Raw genomic sequence first — 24020 nt, 5'->3', positions numbered from 1 at the left:
CTGTACAGATATATCCATACCTTCGAGGGAGAGGGAGAGGGATATTTCATGAATAGAGAGATACCAAAACCAGGAAAATATTTGATCCCAGGTCCTATAAATTTTAGGTTCTTCATCTTCTGTGAACATACATACATTTTAAAATACTTTTATTTTTTGGGATGACTGTGAAGCAATTTGTTTTTGAATTCCAGGGCTAGATCGTGGTGGCCTGTTTTTTTTAGATAGTTTGACAAGAATGTCAGCGAAAATGAAACGAAAAGCTGATTGTAGGATCAGAAGGCGAGGTGCCTTGATGGAGTCAGAACCTAGTAAGCCATATGCAGAAAAAAGCTTTGCACAGGCTTCTGCCTGGTGGCACTTTATCTAGAATTTAAATTGTCTTCAGCATTATAATTGTCAAAAGATATAATTTTCAAAGCAAAAAAGTTATTTCTATAATGAGTGGGAAAGAAAAATGTTAATGAAAACATCAGTGTTTCAAATTAGAAAAGGACTTTAAAAAAAATCAACTGTGATTTGGGGTTTTCATGTGTTCCTAAAAGAATTTAGGGTTCTCTGAAAGTAACAATTATGTTACGGTGCTCAGCTTACTCTGAAAAGAGTGCAAATCCAACCTCAAAGTTTATCATGAATCTTATTAAAATGCAAGAGTGATCTGTTTTTCTAGATCAACGATGCCTCCTGCCTGTGTTTTTCAAGCTGATTATTGGAGTAATCTGAGGCCAGAAGAAAGAGTTACGACATGATGGCTATAGTTTTAGAGCAAAAACCAAATTCTATGCAATATACAAAAAAATGTCTTTTATCTACACACATACCTTCACACGTATTTCTGAAGCATATAATTTTTCAAATGAAGAGGTATTTCAGCATACATGTACTCATACACTCGTACTACGGTGGACACTCTTTCTACAAATGTCGGGAAACAATACTCTGTATAATTCCACATTGAACTTTCAGATTATAGCAGGGGAAGCAGAAGCCCTGCAATGAAAATTTCTGATATTTAATTTAATCCATGAAGTATGCCATTTAGAACTTAATTAAATAAGAAATCTTTGGGTTGAAATCTTTAAATCTTTCCTCAGAGTACTGAGACTCTGGAAATATTCTGGGGTTTTGTTTTTCTTTTTACTTTGAGGTCCTTAGCAACTCTGATTCCAGTTTTGATTTCCCTAATAGTATCAGAACACTTCCTCATTATTACTTTCTTTGTCGGAATTAATATTCAAGACACTTTGCTCTCCAAACTCAATGGCAGAGGTGCTATTCTGGATCAGTTGGTATCCAGCTGAACGCTGATTTTGCAATGGCTTGTCAGTGTCTTTACCCCGGTGACACCTTCTTTTCTCTTCGTGCCTTTTTGAGAATGTCCCTTGATTAGGTTCTAACAACACGCTGGCCTTCCTGCTGGTAACTCAGTGGCTTCCTTGCCTCATCAGCAACACATTTACAAAGATCCTTTTGAATGGCCTTTTGCATCTCTTCTGTGATTACTTATTGGAACTTGGGTTTTAGATTGGAACATTCCTCTGATCCATCCACACATCATGATACTCCTTTTCGTATCTGACTGTAACATCAACATGTGAACTTTCAGAAGAATTCAGAAATATGTCAGAATGTTAAGGAGTCTTTTCTCTTATGTTTCATGTGTAGTTTTACGTAAATAGTGGCATAGTAGTATAGCTATCTTCCTCAAAAGAGGAAAGCTGGGCATGCTTGATGTTGCTGAATATGTGCGCTTCTCTCTACAGATTATTATTATTCATATGCATCAACTTTGTATTGACTTAGGAGGCCTCTTCTCAGGAACGGGTTTACAATGAGAATCATAATAAGAATCCTGGATAAATACTTTCTGGCTATGATAGTCTTATTTTTGACAAATGAAAAGAAGCAAGTAGAACTCTAACCATCTTAGAGAACAAATGATAATAAAAATTAAATGTATTTTTATTGAATTTGCTTTCCCAATGTATGCTTATAATTAAAGTCATATTTCATTATAATTACTGTGTCAGTATCACTGAGCTTGGTTTAGTCGTTTGAAAGTTGACAGTGTTAGATCTAGCCTTATTTCCTTAAAAAAAAAAGGGAATGATACCTTTTGATCTGATATTCATTTATCAGGTATTGTTTGAAAATGGTTTTTAGGATCCAATAAATATTTACTCCCCATTCTTTTTTTCTTGGAAAACTTCACATGAAAACCATTTAGAATTTGTGTGATTTTGAATTTTTAGAACTTGGAAATTTCTTTCCAAAAAGTATTAGTTTCTATAATGAAGTGAATTGTTTTTACATGAAATTTCTCCCTACTCCAAAAGTAACTTATTTGAATATGTTAGCTTTGTTGCTGGAAATATGGTAATAATTTTCATCTTCAAAATACTGCAAGTGATGAAAAGAAGATAAGCCAATTCTAGAAGGAAGAAAAGAGTTTTTATTTTACTGAATCAAAAAACTTTTAAAACATCTTTTTTTTAATGAATAGAAAAGCCTAAGAACTGTGTGAAAGTATGCATGAGTTTTCATTAAGTCCTTTACATTTGAATTAATGTATTTTATTACATGAAATGATGTAAAAAAATAATTTTTATCGCTAATAAGGAACGAGAGACTGATTGGGCCTAAAAAAATAACCCCTAAAATTAAAGACACCTCCTTATACTGTTTAATGTTTCTTATGCAAAATAGATTTGAGTATAGAAATCTTTAAAAGAAATTAAAATATATATATTCAATGAATATTGAATTTAGGAGTGAATACAAAAAATTGATAAACAAATCTTTTAAAATTTGCTACTTAAGATACATTCATTCCTTTAACAAGTCATAAAGAAAGCTTCTTTTTAGCTGTCTGTCTTTTTCAATCAGAAGGGAACCTTATAGAGACCACTGAATGAACCCACATGCATACACTGGACCATTTAAAAAGGAAATTTGTATTTATTGGTCTGTTTATATGTATTTACATACTGCAGTAGATCGTTTTAGGAAACATGTAGTTAACCAGTTCCTGATTACAAATATGCAGAATGTTAAGGTTGTCAGAATTCAGGCGACAACTAATGTAATTCACGTCCCCATAAGTTTTTTTTTAAATCTATGTCGTTCATTCCACATAACCAAAGGTATATTTTACTTAAAATTCCAGAATAGGCAGATGGAGGTTAACCTCTTGCCTCTCCTCCTTGTAGATCTCTTTCAGGAAGTGGCTGGGCCCACAGAAATGTGTGACCAGAGACAGCTTGGCCTGTTACTTCATGATGCCATCCAGATCCCTCGGCAACTGGGGGAAGTAGCAGCTTTTGGGGGCAGTAATATTGAACCCAGTGTTCGCAGCTGCTTCCAACAGGTAAACGTTCATGAAGGATCACTGGTGTATAGAATGTGTGGGGAATGGTATTGAGGATATTCTGAGAAATGGAACAGGGGACTTGGGCTGGAACCAGGTGGTGGAAGACGCTGGTACCATCCCAGTAAGTTTATTTTATTTCTTAAGGCACATTTGATTCAAGGAACAGCAGCCACCTCAAGGAGACTTACTGTTCCTCAAGGGTTAAAACCTCAAATCTTTAACATGTGCCATTAGATTGCTATGATTTGGCCCTACTTTTGCCGCAGCCTCATCTTGTACCACTGGTCCCCTTGAGCTTTCCAGCCGTGCTGTTCCTTCATTCCGGCCCTAGTGCCTTTGGACATGTGCCCTCTGTTTAGAATGTTCTTTCTTACCCTCCACCCACAAACTCCCTTGACATTGCTAATCCTTATTCATTCTTTAGATCTTCCCTTAAATCTCACATCTGCTGAAAATCCTTCATTGACTCCTTCAGATGAGGTTATGTGTCCCTACTATATTCACCTGAATCTCCTCTGCCTTCTTATCATGCTCATTAAAATTGATAATAAAAACATACTGAATTATATAATTACTTGTTTAGTGGTTTTTTTCTTTTATATAAACCTAAGCTCCATGAACAAGGGCTGTTTCTTTCTTTTTACTATTGTATCCCTATGTACAGTGCCTTGGACATCATAGCTACTTAATAGATGTTTGCTAAATAAATGAATAAAAATGCCCTGATCTCCTTGTAGGCAAGATTTTTTTTAAATGTAAATTAAAGATGTTATTGAAATTGTACTCTTTTCTTTGAGAACATATGTACAAAAGGAGAATGATGTACACAAGTTTTATACTGATCTAAGTTACTGATATTAAACTGGAAAAGCACGTTAGTCTCTTTTTTGATGCTTACCGTATAGAAAAGCATTTTAGAAATGCTTCTACCGATGTTATAAGTATGCATAAAGTACAAGCCTACAGATATTTTGCCAAGGCATGTCTAGTGATTTATCATTGCTGAGGAGAAAAATGCTCACACACACCATCTCTTTAAGAAGAATTGATGTTATGGTTTATTACATTTTATAATGGCCCTTTTTCTTGTTTTAGAGATACAAAAAATACCAAGTGAAAATTCTAAATATGATTCTCATATGTTCTGGTTCATAGAATGACCTTGACAACAGCAGGAGAAGGACATTGGTATGAATTTAACTTTGCACAAGTGAAAATTACTTAGTATTAAGATTTAAAGAGAGACCAAGACATTTCATACAATTTATCGTTGATACATTTGGAAATCCTGCAAAGTATATTCATCGTAATGTGCTCCTGCTAGGATGTAACAGGACTGGAGCAGGACAAAGAGATAACAGTTTTTATTGGCATTTATAATGGCCTTCAAGTTTAGGAAGTTATCAGTGAGTCTTTTTTTTTTTTTTTTTTTAGTGAGTCTTTACTTTCTCAAATGTTTACTGTTTTAGATGAATGAGTTTTATAGTTTTAAAATATCTATGTGAAGAGTACCTAGAGCTGTGTGGGTTTTGGTTTTGTTTTTTAAATCTAAGTCTATTAAGGTATTGGGATTTTTTTTCTTCTTCGTAATGACAATTTCTTCTTTTTCTCTTTTTAAATTTTAGAATTTTTTTTTCCTTGAAGAACCTTAAATATTTAGTGATTTAACTGACCTAGAAAGAGTTATATAAACTCTGTTTTTACTTTTATACAGATTTTCAGAAGATTTTGAAGCAACAACACCTGTTGCAATTTAAATGAAGACATTTTCTTCACTTTTAACATTTTTGTTTCTTCACCAGAATAACAACAAGCCAGAGATAAGTGTGAAAGAGTTTGTAGACTGGATGCATCTGGAACCACAGTCCATGGTTTGGCTGCCGGTTCTACATCGAGTGGCAGCAGCTGAGACTGCAAAACATCAGGCCAAATGCAACATCTGTAAAGAATGTCCAATTGTTGGATTCAGGTAGGCTGATTTACTACCAGTGGTGGTAGGAGGCTATTTTCTCTTCTGTTTGTATAGTTTCAGTGTATGCCCATCATTCCTTCCCACTTACACCCATTTGGGGGTTTGCCTCCTGAAGAAATGGGATGCTTTTAGCATATTCAGTCCATCTGAAAGTGGCATTCCCTCAAAAAGCCAATACGTGAAGCTTATTTTATTATTGTTATTTATACTGTTTTGCTCCAGAACCAGAGATCTTTCTGAGTTTCTATTTACATAGGTTACAGAAGTGTTCATGCATAATAATTGCATGACTCATTATACATATATGACCCTGATGGAATTTGGTGATTTTCTAAGACTTTGGGGTCAAACTTGGTAAGCAGGAGTTTAGCATTTAAATACTAACTGAGAAGTAATCAAATGACTTCATGTTTCTTCGGCCAAGTTTGGCGTGAAGTACATTAACCCGACTTTCACACAAGAAGCCTTTGTCAGGGAATTTTGAAACTCATTTTTTATTGATGGTATAAGTGATATTTTAAATTTTGATGTCAAAATTTAAATTTTGATGTCAAGCTAATAAACATAACTTTTTTCTTCTTTCATTTTGCATTCACATTCAAACATTACAGAAAATCTTCTAACATGGATATTTGTCTTCTCATTATGTTGAAACAGATGAAAACATGTTTTAGAGACTTCAACTACAAAAATTTGCTTTTTTTCTCACTTGGAAGATGGTTTCCTTAATTTCCTTTGTGAAATTTAAGATTCTATTTGTTCTAATTTGGAGCTAAAATACTAAATAAGCAAATTCCACATTTGTAGCCAATATAACTTTTATTTTGATGGTGATTTGGATGAATGAAATTCCTTACCACAAGTGAGTGTTTTGGACTATATTATAGGCTTTCAAGCCAATGAATTTTCCTTTCTTCTCTCTAGGTATAGAAGCCTAAAGCATTTTAACTATGATGTCTGTCAGAGTTGCTTTTTTTCGGGTCGAACAGCAAAAGGTCACAAATTACATTACCCAATGGTGGAATATTGTATACCTGTGAGTACTGAGCCAGTGTTTGTTTATTTGGTTTTGCTTTAACATATTGCTTTTGAATTAGCTAGTGTCTAAAAGTATTCAGTTTATTTAGACTTAACTTTATTTGGAAAAAAATCCCTTTCAAGATCACTTAACCATATATTTTTTGTTGCTTTGTTTTCTTTTAAGCAAATACATTATGTTGAATTTGTTAGCACAGAACAACTATACTTTTTTCAGAAAAATTAATTTATTAAATTTTATTTACATCTGTGTTTTAATATTAAACGTAGCATTCTTGGTAGCAAACTCTTGTGGTACGTGGGCCTCTCACTGTCGTGGCCTCTCCCGTTGCGGAGCACAGGCTCCAGACGCGCAGGCTCAGCGGCCGTGGCTCACGGGCCCAGCCGCTCCGCGGCATGTGGGATCTTCCCGGACCGGGGCACGAACCCGCATCCCCTGCATCAGCAGGCGGACGCTTAACCACTGCGCCACCAGGGAAGCCCCAAATCCCACTTTTTCACAAAAACAGCTTAACTCTTACTTTGTGTGTGAAATCTTCCCAAATTCTTCTAGCTTCCCCTCACCAAAACACATCATTCTGTGGCCTCTAACAGTAGCCCCTACTTTACCAGTTAGTATTTGATTCCGTGTTATCTTGTATTGTTTTCTGTGTTGGTGTTTTTGCCTCCTCAACTATCTTTTTAATTCCTTGGGACAAGGATGACTCATACTTTTCTTACTATGCTTAGTTAATTCTGGTACATAATGTGCTCATATCTGACATTATAAATACTATTTATAGAATATTAAAGCTGGAAAGAATCTAAGAAATTAACTCATCCTTATTTTTTTTAAAAAAGACTAAGTCTTAGAGAAGGTAAGGATTTGTTCAAAGTTAGTGGCTTGGATTTAGCAGTTTAACTCCATTTGGGGAATTTTCTGTATGCTTGCTGGAATATTATATTTGTTGAGTACCTGTTATATACCAGGCATTTTGCTGGGGACTAGAGATACAGAAAACATATAATGAAAGAGAAAAAGAGGTCTTTATGTGGACAGATTCAACAGGACTATATATTTTTTTTGAAGAATAAGTAAGCTTATGGAGCAAGATAATATTTAAATTTTTTTCTTGTTACCTGTGCACTGTATGTTTGAATTCTGGGATTAACATTTATTCTAAAAATAGTTACATTTTATATTAAAGATATTCAAATTTTAAGTTTCTTTTTTATTGGAATAAGAGTTTATGATCATTTAATTTCACAGTGAAAATTACCATAATTGGATCTTTTTTAAGTCTATATTCTCTGTTTTAAATAACCAAATTTAATTCAAATTAGAAGCGTTTTTATATGGTAGGGCATAAAGTAGATAGTTCTTTAAATTAGAGAGGGAGGGTGATGAATTTCACATATGACTTATAAGAGTTCATGCAATTGCTGACAGTGAGAGAGAGCTGGATAGGGTTAAATATGAATGAAAAGGGAATGCTACTGGGGGGAGGCATGAGTCACCAAGAGGTGAGTAAATTGACTGCTCCATTGCCACAAGAGTGCAGCTGAGGTTGGTTGGCAACGATTTGCAGTCCGTGACTCCATCATTGCTCAATGGCTTTGAAATTAAAAGATGGTAGGTACGATTGAAGGCCACAGGCTTCACGATTCAAAGGTGTTAATGGTACTGGGATTTATTTGGGCTATCCTCATGTTGAAGAAACCAAAGGGGGTTGAGGGGCTAGAGATCAAGATGATGGGGGCAAGAATTAGGAGTAAGAGGCAGAAGGTTTGAGTTAGTGAAAGTTTTTTCCAAGTTAAAGATTTGGGATTGAAAGATGTTTTGAGTTATGATGAAGCCTGATGTGTGGGCAGACCCCAGTATGTGATAGAAGTGGGACATAGGAGGTTTTGGAGATGAGATGGTGTTTAGAAGATCATCAGTTTGTCTTTAGAAGTGACAGATGATAGCGGCGTCTGGCCAAGTGCTGTCAAAGGGGAACGGATAGGCATATCGATTTTAGTAGATGTTAAAGCTGAGGCTAAGGGGGAAATAGTGTAAACCTCCTTTATTCTTGGCCTTTGATTTTACAGCCCATGATGGAGAGGATTGTAGGGGAGATAGTGTTATCATGGGAGCAACAGTACTCATCTCGTTCATAACTGCAATATGAAATTGCAGTTATGAACAACATGTAGGGGAATGTGTTCATAAGTAGACACAGAGTCATGCTAACAGGAAAGAAAAGTAATTAGAGGCTATATGCATCTGCTGAGGGGCAGTGGCCCAATACATGTAGGAAAAGTGGGGAAGTGGGGAAAGTCAATAGAGAGAATACTTACCCATTGGTAAATATAGCTATCAGGAACTGAAGCATTAGCCCAGATAAGAAGATGGTTTGAGAGTCATGTTAGCTCAGGTAGAAGGGATGAGATATTTGTAAAATTTTATTGCTAGAAAGGTCAGCAACGTCAGCTACTCCCAGCATTCAAATTGTTAGGAATGGAATCATTGCAAAATTCTCTGCTTATGAACTGAGTTTGGACAGGACTAGTTTGTTCTGAGAGTTTCGTTGAGATTTTGGTGAGAAGAGAGGAGGACGGGAAAAGCTTATTAAAAGTTAACAACACTTAAAACAGTTTGTATTGCATTTTTGCAGTTTTTAAACAAGTGCATGTTAGTTTTTTTTTTTTTTTTTTTGCTGTATGCGGGCCTCTCACTGCTGTGGCCTCTTCCGTTGTGGAGCACAGGCTCCGGACGCGCAGGCTCAGCGGCCATGGCTCACGGGCCCAGCCGCTCTGCAGCATGTGGGATCCTCCCGAACCGGGGCACGAAGCCGTGCGCCCTGCATCGGCAGGCGGACCCCCAACCACTGCGCCACCAGGGAAGCCTGCATGTTACTTTTAAAGTATCAGGTTCAAGTATCTTCTTGTCAATATTGGTTAATATATAGGGATATAAAACAAAATTTCAACTTCTGGGAAATTAAATGCATAAACATTCGCATTATAGGGGTCCCAGAAGGAGAAGAGAGAGAGAAAGGACCCAAGAAAATACTTGAAGAGATTATAGTCGAAAACTTCCTTAACATGGGAAAGGAAATAGCCATCCAAGTCCAGGAAACGCAGAGAGTCCCAGGCAGGATAAATCCAAGGAGAAATACGCCAAGACACATATTAATCAAACTATCAAAAATTAAATACAAAGAAAACATATTAAAAGCAGTAAGGGAAAAACAACAAATAACATACAAGGGAATCCCCATAAGGTTAACAGCTGATCTTTCAGCAGAAACTCTGCAAGCCAGAAGGGAGTGGCAAGACATATTTAAAATGATGAAACGGAAAAACCTACAACCAAGATTACTCTACCCAGCAAGGATCTCACTGAGATTCAATGGAGAAATTAAAACCTTTAGAGACAAGCAAAAGCTAAGAGGATTCAGCACCACCAAACCAGCTTTACAAATGCTAAAGGAACTTCCCTAGGCAGGAAACACAAGAGAAGGAAAAGACCTACAATAACAAACCCAAAACAATTAAGAAAATGGTAATAGGAACATACATATTGGTAATTACCTTAAATGTAAATGGATTAAATGCTCCATCCAAAAGACACAGGCTTGCTGAATGGATACAAAAACAACACCCATATATATGCTGTCTACAAGAGCCCCACTTCAGACCTAGGGACACATACAGACTGAAAGTGAGGGGATGGAAAAAGATATTCCATGAAAATGGAAATCAAAAGAAAGCTGGAGTAGCAATACTCATATCAGATAAAATAGACTTTAAAATAAAGAATGTTACAAGAGACAAGGAAGGACACTACATAATGATCAAGGGGTCAATTCTAGAAGGAGATATAACGATTATAAACATACGTGCACCCAACATAGGAGCACCTCAATACATAAGGCAACTGCTAACAGCTATAAAAGAGAAAATCGACAGTAACACAATAATAGTGGGAGACTTTAACACCTCAGTTACACCAATGGACAGATCATCCAGACAGGAAATTAATAAGGAAACACAAACTTTAAATGACACAATAGACCAGATAGATTTAATTGATATTTATAGGGCATTCCATCCTAAAACAGGAGATTACACTTTCTTCTCAAGTGCACATGGAACACTCTCCAGGATAGATCACACCTTGGGTCACAAATCAAGCCTCATTAAATTTAAGAAAATTGAAATCATATCAAGCATCTTTTCTGACCACAACATGAGATTAGAAATCAATTACAAGGAAAAAAAAGTAAAAAACATAAACACATGGAGGCTAAACAATACGTTACTAAATAACCAAGAGATCACTGAAGAAATCAAAAAGGAAATCAGAAAATACCTACAGACAAATGACAACAGAAACACGATAATCCAAAACCTATGGGATGCAGCAAAAGCAGTTTTAGGAGGGAGGTTTATAGCAATACAATCCTCCCTCAAGAAGCAAGAAAAATCTCAAACAATCTAACCTTACACCTAAAGGAACTAGAGAAAGAAGAATAAACAAAACCCATAGTAGAAGGAAAGAAATCATAAAGATCAGAGCAGAAATAAATGAAACCGAAACAAAGAAAACAATAGCAAAGAGCAATAAAACTAAAATTAAAAATGAAAAAGGAGAAGTTACAATGGATACCGCAGAAATACAAAGCATCATAAGAGACTACTACAAGCAACTCTGTGCCAAAAAAATGGACAACCTGGAAGAAATGGACGAATTCTTAGAAAGGTATAACCTTCCAAGACTGAACCAGGAAGAAATAGAAAATATGAACAGACCAATCACAAGTAATGAAATTGAAACTGATTAAATATCTTCCAACAAACAAGAGTCCAGGACCAGATGGCTTCACAGTTGAATTCTATCAAACATTTAGAGAAGAGCTAACACCCATCCTTCTCAAACTCTTCCCAAAAATTGCAGAGGAAGGAACACTCCCAAACTCATTCTACGAGGCTACAATCACCCTGATACAGAACCAAAGATACTACAAAAAAGGAAAATTACAGACCAATATCACTAATGAATATAGATGCAAAAATCCTCAAGAAAATATTAGCAAACACATTGAAAGGATTATACACCATGATCAAGTGGGATTTATCCCAGGGATGCAAGGATTCTTGAATATATACAAGTCAATCAATGTGATACACCATATTAACAAATTAAAGAATAAAAACCATATGATCATCTCAATAGATGCAGAAAAGTCTTTTGACAAAATTCAACACTGACTTATGATAAAAACTCTCCAGAAAGTGGGCATAGAGGGAACCTACCTCAACATAATAAAGGCCATATATGACAAACCACAGCAAACAACATTCTCAGTGGTGAAAAACTGAAAGCATTTCCTCTAAGATCAGGAACACAACAAGGGTGTCCACTCTCACCACTATTATTCAACATAGTTTTGGAAGTCCTAGCCACAGCAATAAGAGAAGGAAAAGAGATAAAAGAAATACAGATTGGAAAAGAAGAAGTAAAACTCACTGTTTGTGGATGACATGATACTATACATAGATAATCCTAAAGATGCCACCAGAAAACTACTAGAGCTAATCAGTGAATTTGGTAAAGTTTCAGGATACAGAATTAATGCACAGAAATCTCTTGCATTCCTCTACACTAACAACGATAGATCAGAAGGAGAAATTAAGGAAACAATCCCATTCACCACGGCAACAAAAAGAATAAAATACCTAGGAATAAACCTACCTAAGGAGGTAAAAGACCAGAAAACTATAAGACACGGATGAAAGAAATCAAAGACGACACAAACAGATGGGGGGATATACCATGCTCTTGGATTGGAACAGTCAATATTGTGAAAATGGCTATACTACCCAAAGCAATCTACAGATTCAATGCAATCCCTATCAAATTACCAAAGGCATTTTTTACAGAACAAGAACAAAAAATCTTAAAATTTGTATGGAGACACAAAAGACCCCAAATAGCCAAAACAATCTTGAGGGAAAAAAATGGAGCTGGAGGAGTCAAACTCCCTGACTTCAGACTATACTACAAAGCTACAATAATCAAGACAATATGGTACTGGTACAAACACAGAAATATAGATCAATGGAACAGGATAGAAAGCCCAGAGATAAACCCACACACCTATGGTCAACTAATCTATGACAAAGGAGGAGAGGATATATGGAGAAAAGACAGTCTCTTCAATAAGTGGTGCTGGGAAAACTGGGCAGCTACATGTAAAAGAATGAAATTAGAACACTCCCTACACCATACACAAAAGTAAACTCAAAATGTATTAAAGACCTAAATGTAAGGCCAGACACTATAAAACTCTTAGAGGAAAACATAGGAAGAACACTCTGTGACATAAATCACAGCAAGATCTTTTCTGAGCCACCTCCTAGAGTAATGGAAATAAAAACAAAAATAAACAAATGAGACCTAATGAAACTTAAAAGCTTTTGCACAACAGAGGAAACTATAAACAAGATGAAAATACAACCCTCAGAATGGGAGAAAATATTTGCAAAGGAATCAATGGACAAAGGATTAATCTCCAAAATATATAAACAACTCATGCAGCTTAATATTTTAAAAACAAACAACCCAATCAAAAAATGGGCAGAAGACCTAAACAGACATTTCTGCAAAGAAGACTTACAGATGGCCAAGAGGCACCTGAAAAGCTGCTCAACATCACTAATCATTAGAGAAATCAAAACTACAATGAGGTATCACCTCACACAGGCTAGAATGGGCATCATCAGAAAATCTACAAACAACAAATCCTGGAGAGGGTGTGGAGAAAAGGGAACCCTCTTGCACTGTTGGTGGGAATGTAAATTGATACAGCCACTATGGAGAACAGTATGGAGGTTCCTTAAAAAACTAAAAATAGAATTACCGCATGACCCAGCAATCCCACTATTGGGTGTATACCCTGAGAAAACCATAATTCAAAGACACATGTACCCCAATGTTCATTGCAGCACTATTTACAATAGCCAGGTCATGGAAGCAACCTAAATGCCCATCGAGAGATAAATGGATAAAGAAGATGTGGGTTGTGTATATATATGTATGTATATATATATATATATATATATATATATATATATATATACATACATATATATACACACATACATACATACATACATATACCCAATGGAATATTGCTCAGCCATAAAAAGGAATGAAATTAGGTCATTTGCAGAGATGTGGATGGACCTAGAGACTGTCACACAGAGTGAAGTAAGCCAGAAAGAGAAAAACAAATGTCGTACATTAAAGCATGTATGTGGAATTTAGAAAAATGGTACAGATGAACCGGTTTGTAACGCAGAGAGAGAGACACAGTTGTAGAGAACAAACATATGGACACCAATGGGGGAAAGCCGGGGCGGGGGGTGGTAGGATGAATTGGGAGATTGGGATTGGTATATATCCACTAATACGTATAAAGTAGATAACGAATAAGAACCTGCTGTATAATAAAAGAAATAAAATAGAAAAACCCCAAGATTTAATACTTTCAGTATTTTTAGAAAATGTAGAAAATCATTTTTCTACTGGAAAAATAGAAAAAGTTTTCTTTTTAAAGTTAAAAGTGAAATAACTTCTTTACAACTGTATATGGTTGGCAAGAAACAAACAAAAACAAAAAGAAAATACTAGAAATAGTTGTTTTGTCCACCCCTCTCCACTCCTGCCAACATCAATGTATTAATAAGACTATAAACATCATATAGAAAATGCTGATTCATTCTTTGGAAAGCTCTCCATTGAGTTAGTGTAGTTTGTTTCTGGCAGTCTTACTTCTTCAGATGAGAGTTGAGATGTTTGCCAGTATGCTGAAAGCGCAACCTCATTGCTCTTTCTCTGATCTCAGCATCCTAAGGTGGGTTTTCGGTTCTTGCCCACTTACATTATTTTCCCAGTAAGTTGAGTGCATTTACATTGTTGTTAGCTTTTTTTAAAATCTTTTTATTTTATTTTATTATTTTTGGCTGTATTGGGTCTTCGATGCTGCACGGGGTCTTTTTCCTCTGGTTGCGGCGAGTGTGGGCTACTCTTCATTGCGGTGCGCAGGCTTCTCATTGCGGTGGCTTCTCTTGTTGTGGAGCATGGGCTCTGGGCACACGGGCTTTAGTAGTTGTGGCACACAGGCTCAGTAGTCGTGGCTCACGGGCTCTAGAGTGCAGGCTCAGTAGTTGTGGTGCACGGGCCTAGTTGCTCTGTGGCATGCGGGATCTTCCCAGACCAGGGCTCGAACCCGTGTCCCCGGCATTGGCAGGTGGATTCTTAACCACTGTGCCACCAGGGAAACCCTGTTGTTAGCTTTTAAGGTGACATTTGAGCAAAATCCATTTTACTTTGGATGACTCACTACTTATTCTTGACCCTTTGATGATTCTGTTAATGCTAATTTTTTAGTTTCATATTTTTCCATTAGAACTGGTAAGACTCTGAGCTTATCTTACTAATTTCATCCTACCTATAGAATTCAGTGTGTCTGAATTTCAACTTGTTGAAATCTAGGAAACTTAAAGCAAAACTGAGAGGTTGTTTTGCAATTTTTAAAAAACTATTGGAACGTCTTTAAGATAAGCCCTGTGATAATGAAATGTTCTTTTAGAAGTATGCATCTATCATTTGGGACTATTGACTTCTATATGTAAGACGTAATTCCTGCTAATGAGGGTATTGTTCAACAGTGATTTTTGTATTTGTGCATGATACAAATAATAATTATTCTGCTCATGTGCCAAAGACTGTGTTGTTTCTTATGTAATCTTGGTTTTCCTCCTTGTTCTTCCTTGTTTTCCTCTGTCTATAATTTATGCATATTTGTAGTTAAGTTAAAACTCTAATGTTGGGAGTATTTGTTAAGGAATTAGGTAATAGTGCCATCCCAAGTCATGAATTGACCAAAGAAATTTTGAGGAGATTTAAAATGAATATGGTTTTGTTTTTTTATTTGTAGTCCTCTAACTCTAAATTTTGCTCTATATGAAGTCTGTATTTGTTCCCAATCAAGGAGTAAAACAGAGGAAAATTTAAAATACCCCCAGCTTTGGTTGGCAAAATAGAACTCAAGAGTGAAAAATCATCTCATACCAGCTTACACAGGATTTTTTGGGATTTGGGTAGAGAGTTACATGGACAGACTTACACCAGGCTACATTTTATAATTCAGCAACACTTTTTAAATGATTGATTTGTACTAAGTTGGTGGGGAGCCAGTCAAGAACTAACTACTTAGCATTATCCAGATAAGTTTTCTTTATTATCTCACTGCTTCTTAATAGCAGCATAACAGAGGAAAGTATATTTTAAAGTATTCACATACCCACTTGTCTGTGTAGGTTCAGTTTTTAAATGTTTTTCGCAGTGAGTCACCTTCATTAGATTTCCAAAAATGACAATTTGAAGGACAGTCCTCATTTGGATGTGAGAGTTCTTATGTGCTTGTTAAAAATGAGTCCAGAAGGATTTGGGGGAGATGGTGGTAGCAGTGGCTTCAGAGTTTTCAATCTCTTTTGCCTTTGCCATTTTCTTCCCATTTGTAAAGTAGTTACATAAAAAGAGACAGAGATCTAGACAGCAAAACCAAACCTCTGGATAATATTTACAACAAAACTAGGTAATGGGATATCCCCCAAATAAATCTAGATGGTAACAAACCACCACCAGTCACAAAATTTGCTACATATTGTTGGGGAGGAAAAAATTTACCTCTACCCGTCTAGGTTCTTCTGACTGGTCTAATAATTAAATTGACGTGAGACAGACTAACAAGAGAAAAATCAAAGTTTAATTTTGTGCATATGAGAGACTCAAAGAAGTGACTAAAGCAGGCAGTTTTGTACCTTTTAGGCAAAAAAACCCAATAACTTTGTGAAGAACTGACAAGACAAAGAAACTTAGGCTTGGCTACCAATTACAGAAGAATCCCACAGGTTTGGGGCCTGTGGTTCCCACAGGTTTCTCAGCCTTGAATTCCCTATTTCTAGCCATAAGGATGTTTCTCTGTGTCGTGGCGCAGGGAGGGTACCTTTTACGTGGGAGATTATTTCCTGCTTTCAGGGGGACAAAGCGTAGGGTCAGACTGTTCTTGCCCTGGCTGTTTCTCAATTAATTTAAACTAATCAATACACCCCCTTTGGCATATTTTGGGGTAACAGAACATAGGAAAGAGTTAGAAATAAAAGAAAAATAATTTCAGAAATTAAGACTAATTAATTTTAGTCTTAATAAACAGAGCAGATAAATACCATAAAAGAAATAGAAGGTGAATAAGAGGCAAACCTTAAAACTTAAAAAGAAGTGAAGAAAGCAATATAAGGGATTCAAGAGAAAATGACAAATACTGAAGACAGGCCAAAAAAAAGGACTGGAAGTATGGATAATATGAGTCCCTGAAGAAGAAACCCGAGATAAGGTAGAACAAATACTAAAAATAAAAATTAAAGGGATTTCCCTGGCGGTCCAGTGGCTAAGACTCCATGCTTCCACTGCAGGGGGCGTGGGTTTGATCTCTGATTGGGGAACTAAGATCCTGCATGCCTCATGGGGGGGCCAAAGATAAAAAATAAAACAATAAAATAAAATTTAAAAAGAAGGAAAACTAATCAATTCTACTTCCAAAAAAATCTTTTTGAAGAAAATCTTTCCTCCCTCAAAAAAAAAAAAAAACCCAGAAGAACAAGAAAAAGTGAATCTGTATACTGAAAGAGTATATTATGCCTGAGAACACTAACTCAGAATGATCAGCACTATGACATATTCTGGTAAAATTAATGGACTTTAAAATTTAAAAAAATCCTTTGGTCATTTAAACAAAAGGAAAAAATGACTTAAAAAGGAAAGAAAATTAAATAACCATCAGACTTTTCAACTGCAATACTTTATACCAAAAGAAAATGGAGGAACATACTTAAGAAACTCAAGGGAAAAATATATGAGCTAAGGATTTCATGTCCAGAAAAACCAACTTTCTAGTAACTAGCAAAGGACACAGGAAATGCATCATCAACATGTAAGAGCTCAGGTAATATTGGTCCTATGAGCACTTCTTGGGGAATTTGTTAGAGACCAAAGTAACTAGAGACATAACATCCAACGGACTGATGTTGGAGATGTTGGAGGACTGACTGACGGAGAGCATAACATCCTACGGACTGATGTTGGAGATGTTGGAGGACTGACTGACGGAGAGCATTAACTATATTGTTACCAGTAGAACTTAAACTAAATGGGACAACAAGGAAGAGGCTCCTACTGGCCAAAGATGGGACAGTTTGAGCTTCAATAATGATAATATAGTTGACCCTTGAACGCAACAACCTCCTGGAGAGTGGAAAATCCACGTAACCTTTACAGTGGGCCCTCCACATCCACGGTTTGTGTAGTGCTATAGTACATATTTAGTGAAAACAATCTGTGTATGAGTGGACCTGCGTCATTCAAACCCGTGTTGTTCAAGGGTCAACAGTAATTGCAATAGATCAAAACTCATCAAATATGTTAATGTATGAATTCATAATGATATTTTAAAATAATTTAAAATTGGTCTTCTTTGGAAGATGGTAGGAAACCAATTCATTACAGGGAAAATTGGTCAATAAAAGTGAAAAATCAAACATGTAATCCTGCCTTTCCTGAATCAACTTTACTATTGAGTGACTAAATGGATGAGGGGGATGTCCTTAAAAATTTTTTTCAACTAAAAATGAATGGTAGAATTAGAATATCACCATTTTAAAGCCCTCATTGGATGGATATAGGCATTTAGCATGAAAGCTACTAGGATTATGTAAGAGAGATGACCACACATCATGTGTCTCCTATAATCCTACCAAACACCACTGATAATCTTGCCAGAAGAGCAAACGTGCGTCTCACTGAGTCTCATGCATTCTCTGGATCCAGCTGCCAATTTGCAGGATATCCAAAGGAACATGCTAAACTGCACCAAAAATATGCAACCAGCAAAATTCTACTCTTGAAAACTTCACAGGTTGAATTGCCTGAGTTTCCAACAGAAAAATTGTAATGAAATGGCAAGTATGAAGAAGAAATCTGGTAGACTAAAAGTGACTTAAAATATATCAGATTTTTAAAAATGAGCTAGACTAAACTATACTATCTAGAGACAAACATTGGAGTGATGAAACTATTTTTAAAACACAAGGAAGTTATTGTAAAAATGAGGATGCTGGTTTTAGAGAGGTGGGAAGCAGTTATGACTGGAATGAGGCTTCTCAAATGTCCAACAAAGTTCAATTTCCTGGGCTTCCCTGGTGGTACAGTGGTTGGGAGTCTGCCTGCCGATGCAGGGGACATGGGTTCGTGCCCCGGTCCGGGAAGATCCCACATGCCGCAGAGTGGCTGGACCCATGAGCCATGGCCGCTGAGCCTGCGTGTCCGGAGCCTGTGCTCCGCGACGGGAGAGGCCACAGCAGTGAGAGGCCCGCGTACCACAAAAAAAAAAGTTCAATTTCCTGACTGGATGGTATTCACCATATAATTTATTTTATTAAACCAGGTGCCTGTTGTATATAGTTCTATATATCTGTGTTTTATTTTGCAATAAAAAGGATTAAAAAATAAAACAGTCCAATTACAACCATTTGAAGAGTGGTTATCTCTGGGTGACAGAAGAGCTAGCAATTTTAATTTTTCTCCTCTTTCTCTTCCATGTGTATTTTTTTTTCTAATTGTACTTGCACTGAACATTTCTTATATATGCAATTTGAAAGTTATAAAATGACATTTCAATATAAATTTTGTAAAACTCAGCCACAGGGTATCTTAGTAGTACTTTATTTAAAATAAAGGCAAAATTCAGACTATAATAATAGTTTAGTCAATGGCTATGGCTTCTTTTTCTTACAAAACTTAAGACTGTTCCATTTTTCATGGAGAGGTATATAGCTCTGGCATGGTGAAAAGACCCAGGTTTGCAAGAGCAGCTCTTGCCTTACTGACCTTGTCAATCTGAATCCCTGAAAGCCTTAGTGTCAGTTTCCTTTTGGGTCAAAATAGTGATGGTACTCTCACTGCCCTTGATAGTAAAAAAAAAAAGATTGAAGGAAAGCTATTTATAAGGTGAGACTTCTGTGCTAATATATTACCCTCGTTACATCTAATGAGATCTACAAAGTCTTTTGTTCTTTTTATTTCTTTTCTTACAGCAATAAGTGAAAACCTAGTCTTTTGAGAAATGCATGGATAACTTAACATGCTGGATAATTTTTGTAGTAATGAATGATCCTTTCGATTTCATCTTCATATCATAATATCAATAGTTGTTTGCTTTAAAAAGAACAAGAATAACTCTGTCTCCACACTAGCATGGAGACAGAGTTGAGTTTGATGATATTCATTATGCTAGGTGGGTGGTCCTCTGTTTAGATTTTTACCAAACTGTTGCTCTAGCGCCTTCAAACAGAGAAATATTAGGTACTGTTATTAGATAGGAAATTAGATCAAATATGTACAAATATATTTAAGCCTTTTATTTTGGCCACGCCACGCGGCATGCAGGATCTTAGTTCCCTGACCAGGGATTGAACCTGCACCTCCAACATTGGAGGTGCAGTGTCCTCACCACTGGACTGCCAGGGAATACCCTATTTTAACCTTTTTTGGTGAGAAAATAGGCATAATTCACTTTCTTGGCTCTATCCCAGCTAAAGAATCACATTCCTGTGGGATGAATTACTTTTCACTTTTCCTTTTAATATTGCATAAAGTTTATGGCATTAGTGAATTTAGTGCCCTTAGATTACAACTGCTGGTGGTAGTTTTTTTTCCTCATTAGCACTGTATATGAGAATGCACTCATGTTTTCTAAATATCAAATTTGAGCATTATCTGAAACCCCTGCTATAACTTTTTGGGAGGCAGGTAGGTGTTTTTTGTTTGTTTTTTGTTGGTCGGTTGGTTTTGCTTTGTTCTTCCATGTCCTGAATGTATTTAGCTAAAGAATGTGTGATGCAGAATTGGACTTGTACTTTTAATGATGTGTCATTTTTTTCCCAAGCAAGAGTTCACATTGAAACCAAAATAGAGATAAGCTAGAAGAACATTATACTAAGTAAAAGAAGCCAGTCACAAAAGACCACGTGTTATTTGATTCCATTTATAAGAAATGTCCAGAATGGACAAATCCACAGAAACAGAAAGTAGATTAGTGGTTGCCAGAGGCTGAGGGGAGGAGATGGGGGTGGGGAGAGGGGTGGGAATGATTGCTAATCGGTACAGGCTTTCTTTCTTTTTGAGGTGATGATGATGTTCTAGAATTAGATTCTGGTGATGGTTGCACAACGCCATGAATATACTAAAGGCCACTGTATTGTACGCTGTCCTGGCTGAGGCAGACTGGGGAAGTGGCCCGGTGCCTTGCCCACCTGGCCTTTTCTCCCACCCACCCCACTCAGGGCTGCCTGAGTTAAAGACCTGGATATGGCTTGAAAATCACTGGCCAGAGCAATAAAAACCTTATTGCCAGATGGAAATGGACCAAGTAAAAGCTGGAGGCCGTTACTTCTTTATCTCCTTGTATATTAACAGTGTGTTAAGGACAGACATAGAAATAAATTGGGTCATAAATGCTTATTATTGCATGGGGCCTTCTTTTTGTATTTCTATCATGGAAAGCTTCTTCCTTTTTTTGTCTCTTTACCAAAACATTCAGGATAAACATATGTATAAACTTAATGATCTGTGGTTGTGATACCCATTGCTAAAAGCCCAAATGTCCTTTATAGTAGTGATATATCCTTTTGGCTTTATTCTCTGTAGCAGGCATTGTGTCTCTAAATATTGCCTTCTTTACTCCCAACTGTGTTCTGCTTCTTTCTCCTGTTCTGCCTGGTTAGATTTTAATACCCCCAAACCATCCTCTTATAGCAACCCTTTTTCCTCTACAGAGTGCCTTGGATTTTTTTTTTCCCCCGTTAATAGCTCATTTTCTACACTTTATATTTGGGAGGGTCTGTATCTATATAACTGCAGGCATTATATAGTTTTTTCTTTGTTATTCAGGAAAAGATTTGACATTGTGGGTCTGATAGCAAGGCCTACTGATAATGTGGGCTTTGCTTGCTATACATATCCTTTTAAATAAAGCAAAGATTGATGTATAAATAGCTTGGGCTGATTTATGTTTTCTCTCTGCTCTGCAAGCTTAGAGAATCAAAAGTTTCCTTAACTGTTTACTAGAAGAAGACATATTTAGGTGGAATGGGAGCAAATAGAAAGTAACAAAACCACATAAGCGTTGACTCAATTCAGTTGTTTTAAAAAATAATTACATTTTGTTAAACTTCTGTTTGCGAAACAAGTTTGCATGAGTCTTGGGCATGCTTGTCATGAGGGAAAAGACAGACTGGGGAGGGTGCAAGGCCTGGAGGGAAGCAGGTGGCAGGTAAGTCAATCTATTTAGTACTCAGTTTGTTATCATAGAAAAGTCCTCTGGTTTCGCTTTGTAAAGAGGTTGGCGTGAGGTCTGTCTAGCTGTAGAAGGGATAGCCAGCTAGGAGTCAGATGACCAAGGTTTCAGTTCAATTCTGCACACATCAATATTTTAAATACACTTTCAGAAGGACTAAAGTTGATGTCTGTTTAACATATTCCAAAAAAAAAACTAGAGTTGATGATACAGAGTAGAAAACTGGGGCTCAGAGAACAGTTCATTGAGTGGATGAGGGCTTGGCTGTTGGGGTAGATTTCAGCCCACCTCACCCTAAATGATTAGTAACTAGTCATCTTGAAATGCTTCTTTAAAAAGTCACATTTTATATGGCCATTAGTAATTTAGTCCATGTCGAATAATTATATATTTGTATGGTTGGAAAAGAACAAGAATCTGACAGTATTTCTTGCAATACAGAGAACCAGTGTGGCCCTGCACTTTCTCTCTTGTGTATTTCTCTTTTCTAGATTACAGTGTATGTTGACTTGTACAGACTGTATATATAGCTCAGCCTGATTTATCCACCTTAGTTAAAACCATATAATATCCAGAATACTTCATCATCACCAAATGTTTAGTAACATATTGCAGCTTTTTTAGTGAAAGGAATCAACCAATAAGATTGTCAAAACTAATTTTACTTTTAGGCCCGATTTTTAACATATTGGGGAAATTATCTACTTATGGTTTATGCTCAACAGAAAATTTAAAATTGTAAACTAATTGCTGGATATATTTAATGATGAGTCCTGAGTGCCATGTGTTATGACCTTGTGCGCTATTCCAAAAATACATAAAGCTACTGATACTGTGGTCATGTAATTGCATCAGTTTACATCTACTCTAATTTGATTGTAGATAGTTGTCTCCTTCCTTCCATTTTAATGAGAAAAGTGTGATTTTTTCAACCTCATAGACAACATCTGGGGAAGATGTACGGGACTTCACAAAGGTGCTGAAGAATAAGTTCAGATCGAAGAAATACTTTGCCAAACATCCTCGGCTTGGCTACCTGCCTGTCCAGACAGTTCTTGAAGGTGACAACTTAGAGACGTAAGTTTAATTTTACTAGTAAAACTTGTATTTGTATATGCTCTTATATCTGCTACTTTTATGTTAGTGACAAAAGAGAAATCTGATACCAAAAAAGAATTTGTGTTTTGGTAAAATGTTTCATTTTAAAAGAGGTAAAATAAACTTGGAATCAGTCTTCACAACATGAATTTTGACTGTTTGCTTTTGATGGTACAGCAAAACTTCCAGGTTTAATTTTGCCTGTGTTCCTAAACATGAAATAGACAAAATTTCTTAAAAGTGTATAATTTGAGTTTACAAACATAAATGAAACAAAGCTTCAAGTAACAAAATTACTTTGGGATTATAAAGCAGAGAATAGCAATTTATAGCCTGAAATGAAAAGAAAAAGAAATTTTAAAGTGAGCCAGAAGAAATGCAAGAGCAAATTTTAAATTACTAAACAATTATACATCAAGATCAAAATAAATATGATTTTAAATCTTTGAATCACTTTTTAAAAATATCAGCATAAATATGCCTGCCAAGGCAATTTTCTTGTGCTTGAATCTTGGGGGGAATTAACTTTTATTGCTAATCATAGCAGAGTGCCTAGTCGTAAAGAATAGTGAAGTTCTAGTTACAGAAATATGCCCTCTCAAATAACTACAGAAGAGAAGCTCCAAAGTGTGAAGTATGGAGTTTCCTACATTATATAGTAGAGAAAATTGTAATAAGAAGTATAAAAATGTGTTGACATTTCACCTTCAAAACTCATAATTCATTTTATTGTGTATATGAGAGATAATCAGAGAATAGTAATCGTCCAGTGTATTATGACAGTCCATGTCTCAAAGATGTCAAAATAGAGGGATAGACTATTTAGTCCAATTTTTTTTCCCATATAAAACCCTATAGACCAGGGGTTTGCTACATTTATGTGCAGTTTTTTTTTTTTAATTTGTTGAACTGCTAAGAAGTAGAAGAAAGACCACAGCCAAAGCATAGTAGGTATTTTTATCCCTCTATAGGTAACATTATGGGTGTGTAACAGAAAGAAATACAAAGCAGCTGTATATGTAGATAAAAATACCACATACTCATTTAAAGCCTACCAAGAAATTCAAACTTTTTGATAACCTTGCTTGATTTCAAATTC

General features: G+C 36.1%; 1 protein-coding gene across 10 annotated transcripts in view; it reads left to right on the top strand.

Moving 5' to 3' along the window:
• Positions 1 to 24020, top strand: part of UTRN (utrophin) — a 497409-nt gene that overhangs the window by 440140 nt on the left and 33249 nt on the right. For all 10 annotated transcript variants that reach the window (XM_060029843.1, XM_060029847.1, XM_060029845.1 and 7 more), the window contains 4 exons: positions 3210 to 3367; positions 5173 to 5339; positions 6267 to 6378; positions 22764 to 22900. In XM_060029843.1, the coding sequence (XP_059885826.1) occupies positions 3210 to 3367; positions 5173 to 5339; positions 6267 to 6378; positions 22764 to 22900 (574 nt within the window). The remainder of the gene's footprint in view (positions 1 to 3209; positions 3368 to 5172; positions 5340 to 6266; positions 6379 to 22763; positions 22901 to 24020) is intronic.

This window comes from Delphinus delphis, chromosome 14, assembly GCF_949987515.2.
Source record: "Delphinus delphis chromosome 14, mDelDel1.2, whole genome shotgun sequence".
NCBI classification, from domain to species: domain Eukaryota; kingdom Metazoa; phylum Chordata; class Mammalia; order Artiodactyla; family Delphinidae; genus Delphinus; species Delphinus delphis.
This window is presented reverse-complemented; position numbering and strand designations above follow the sequence as displayed.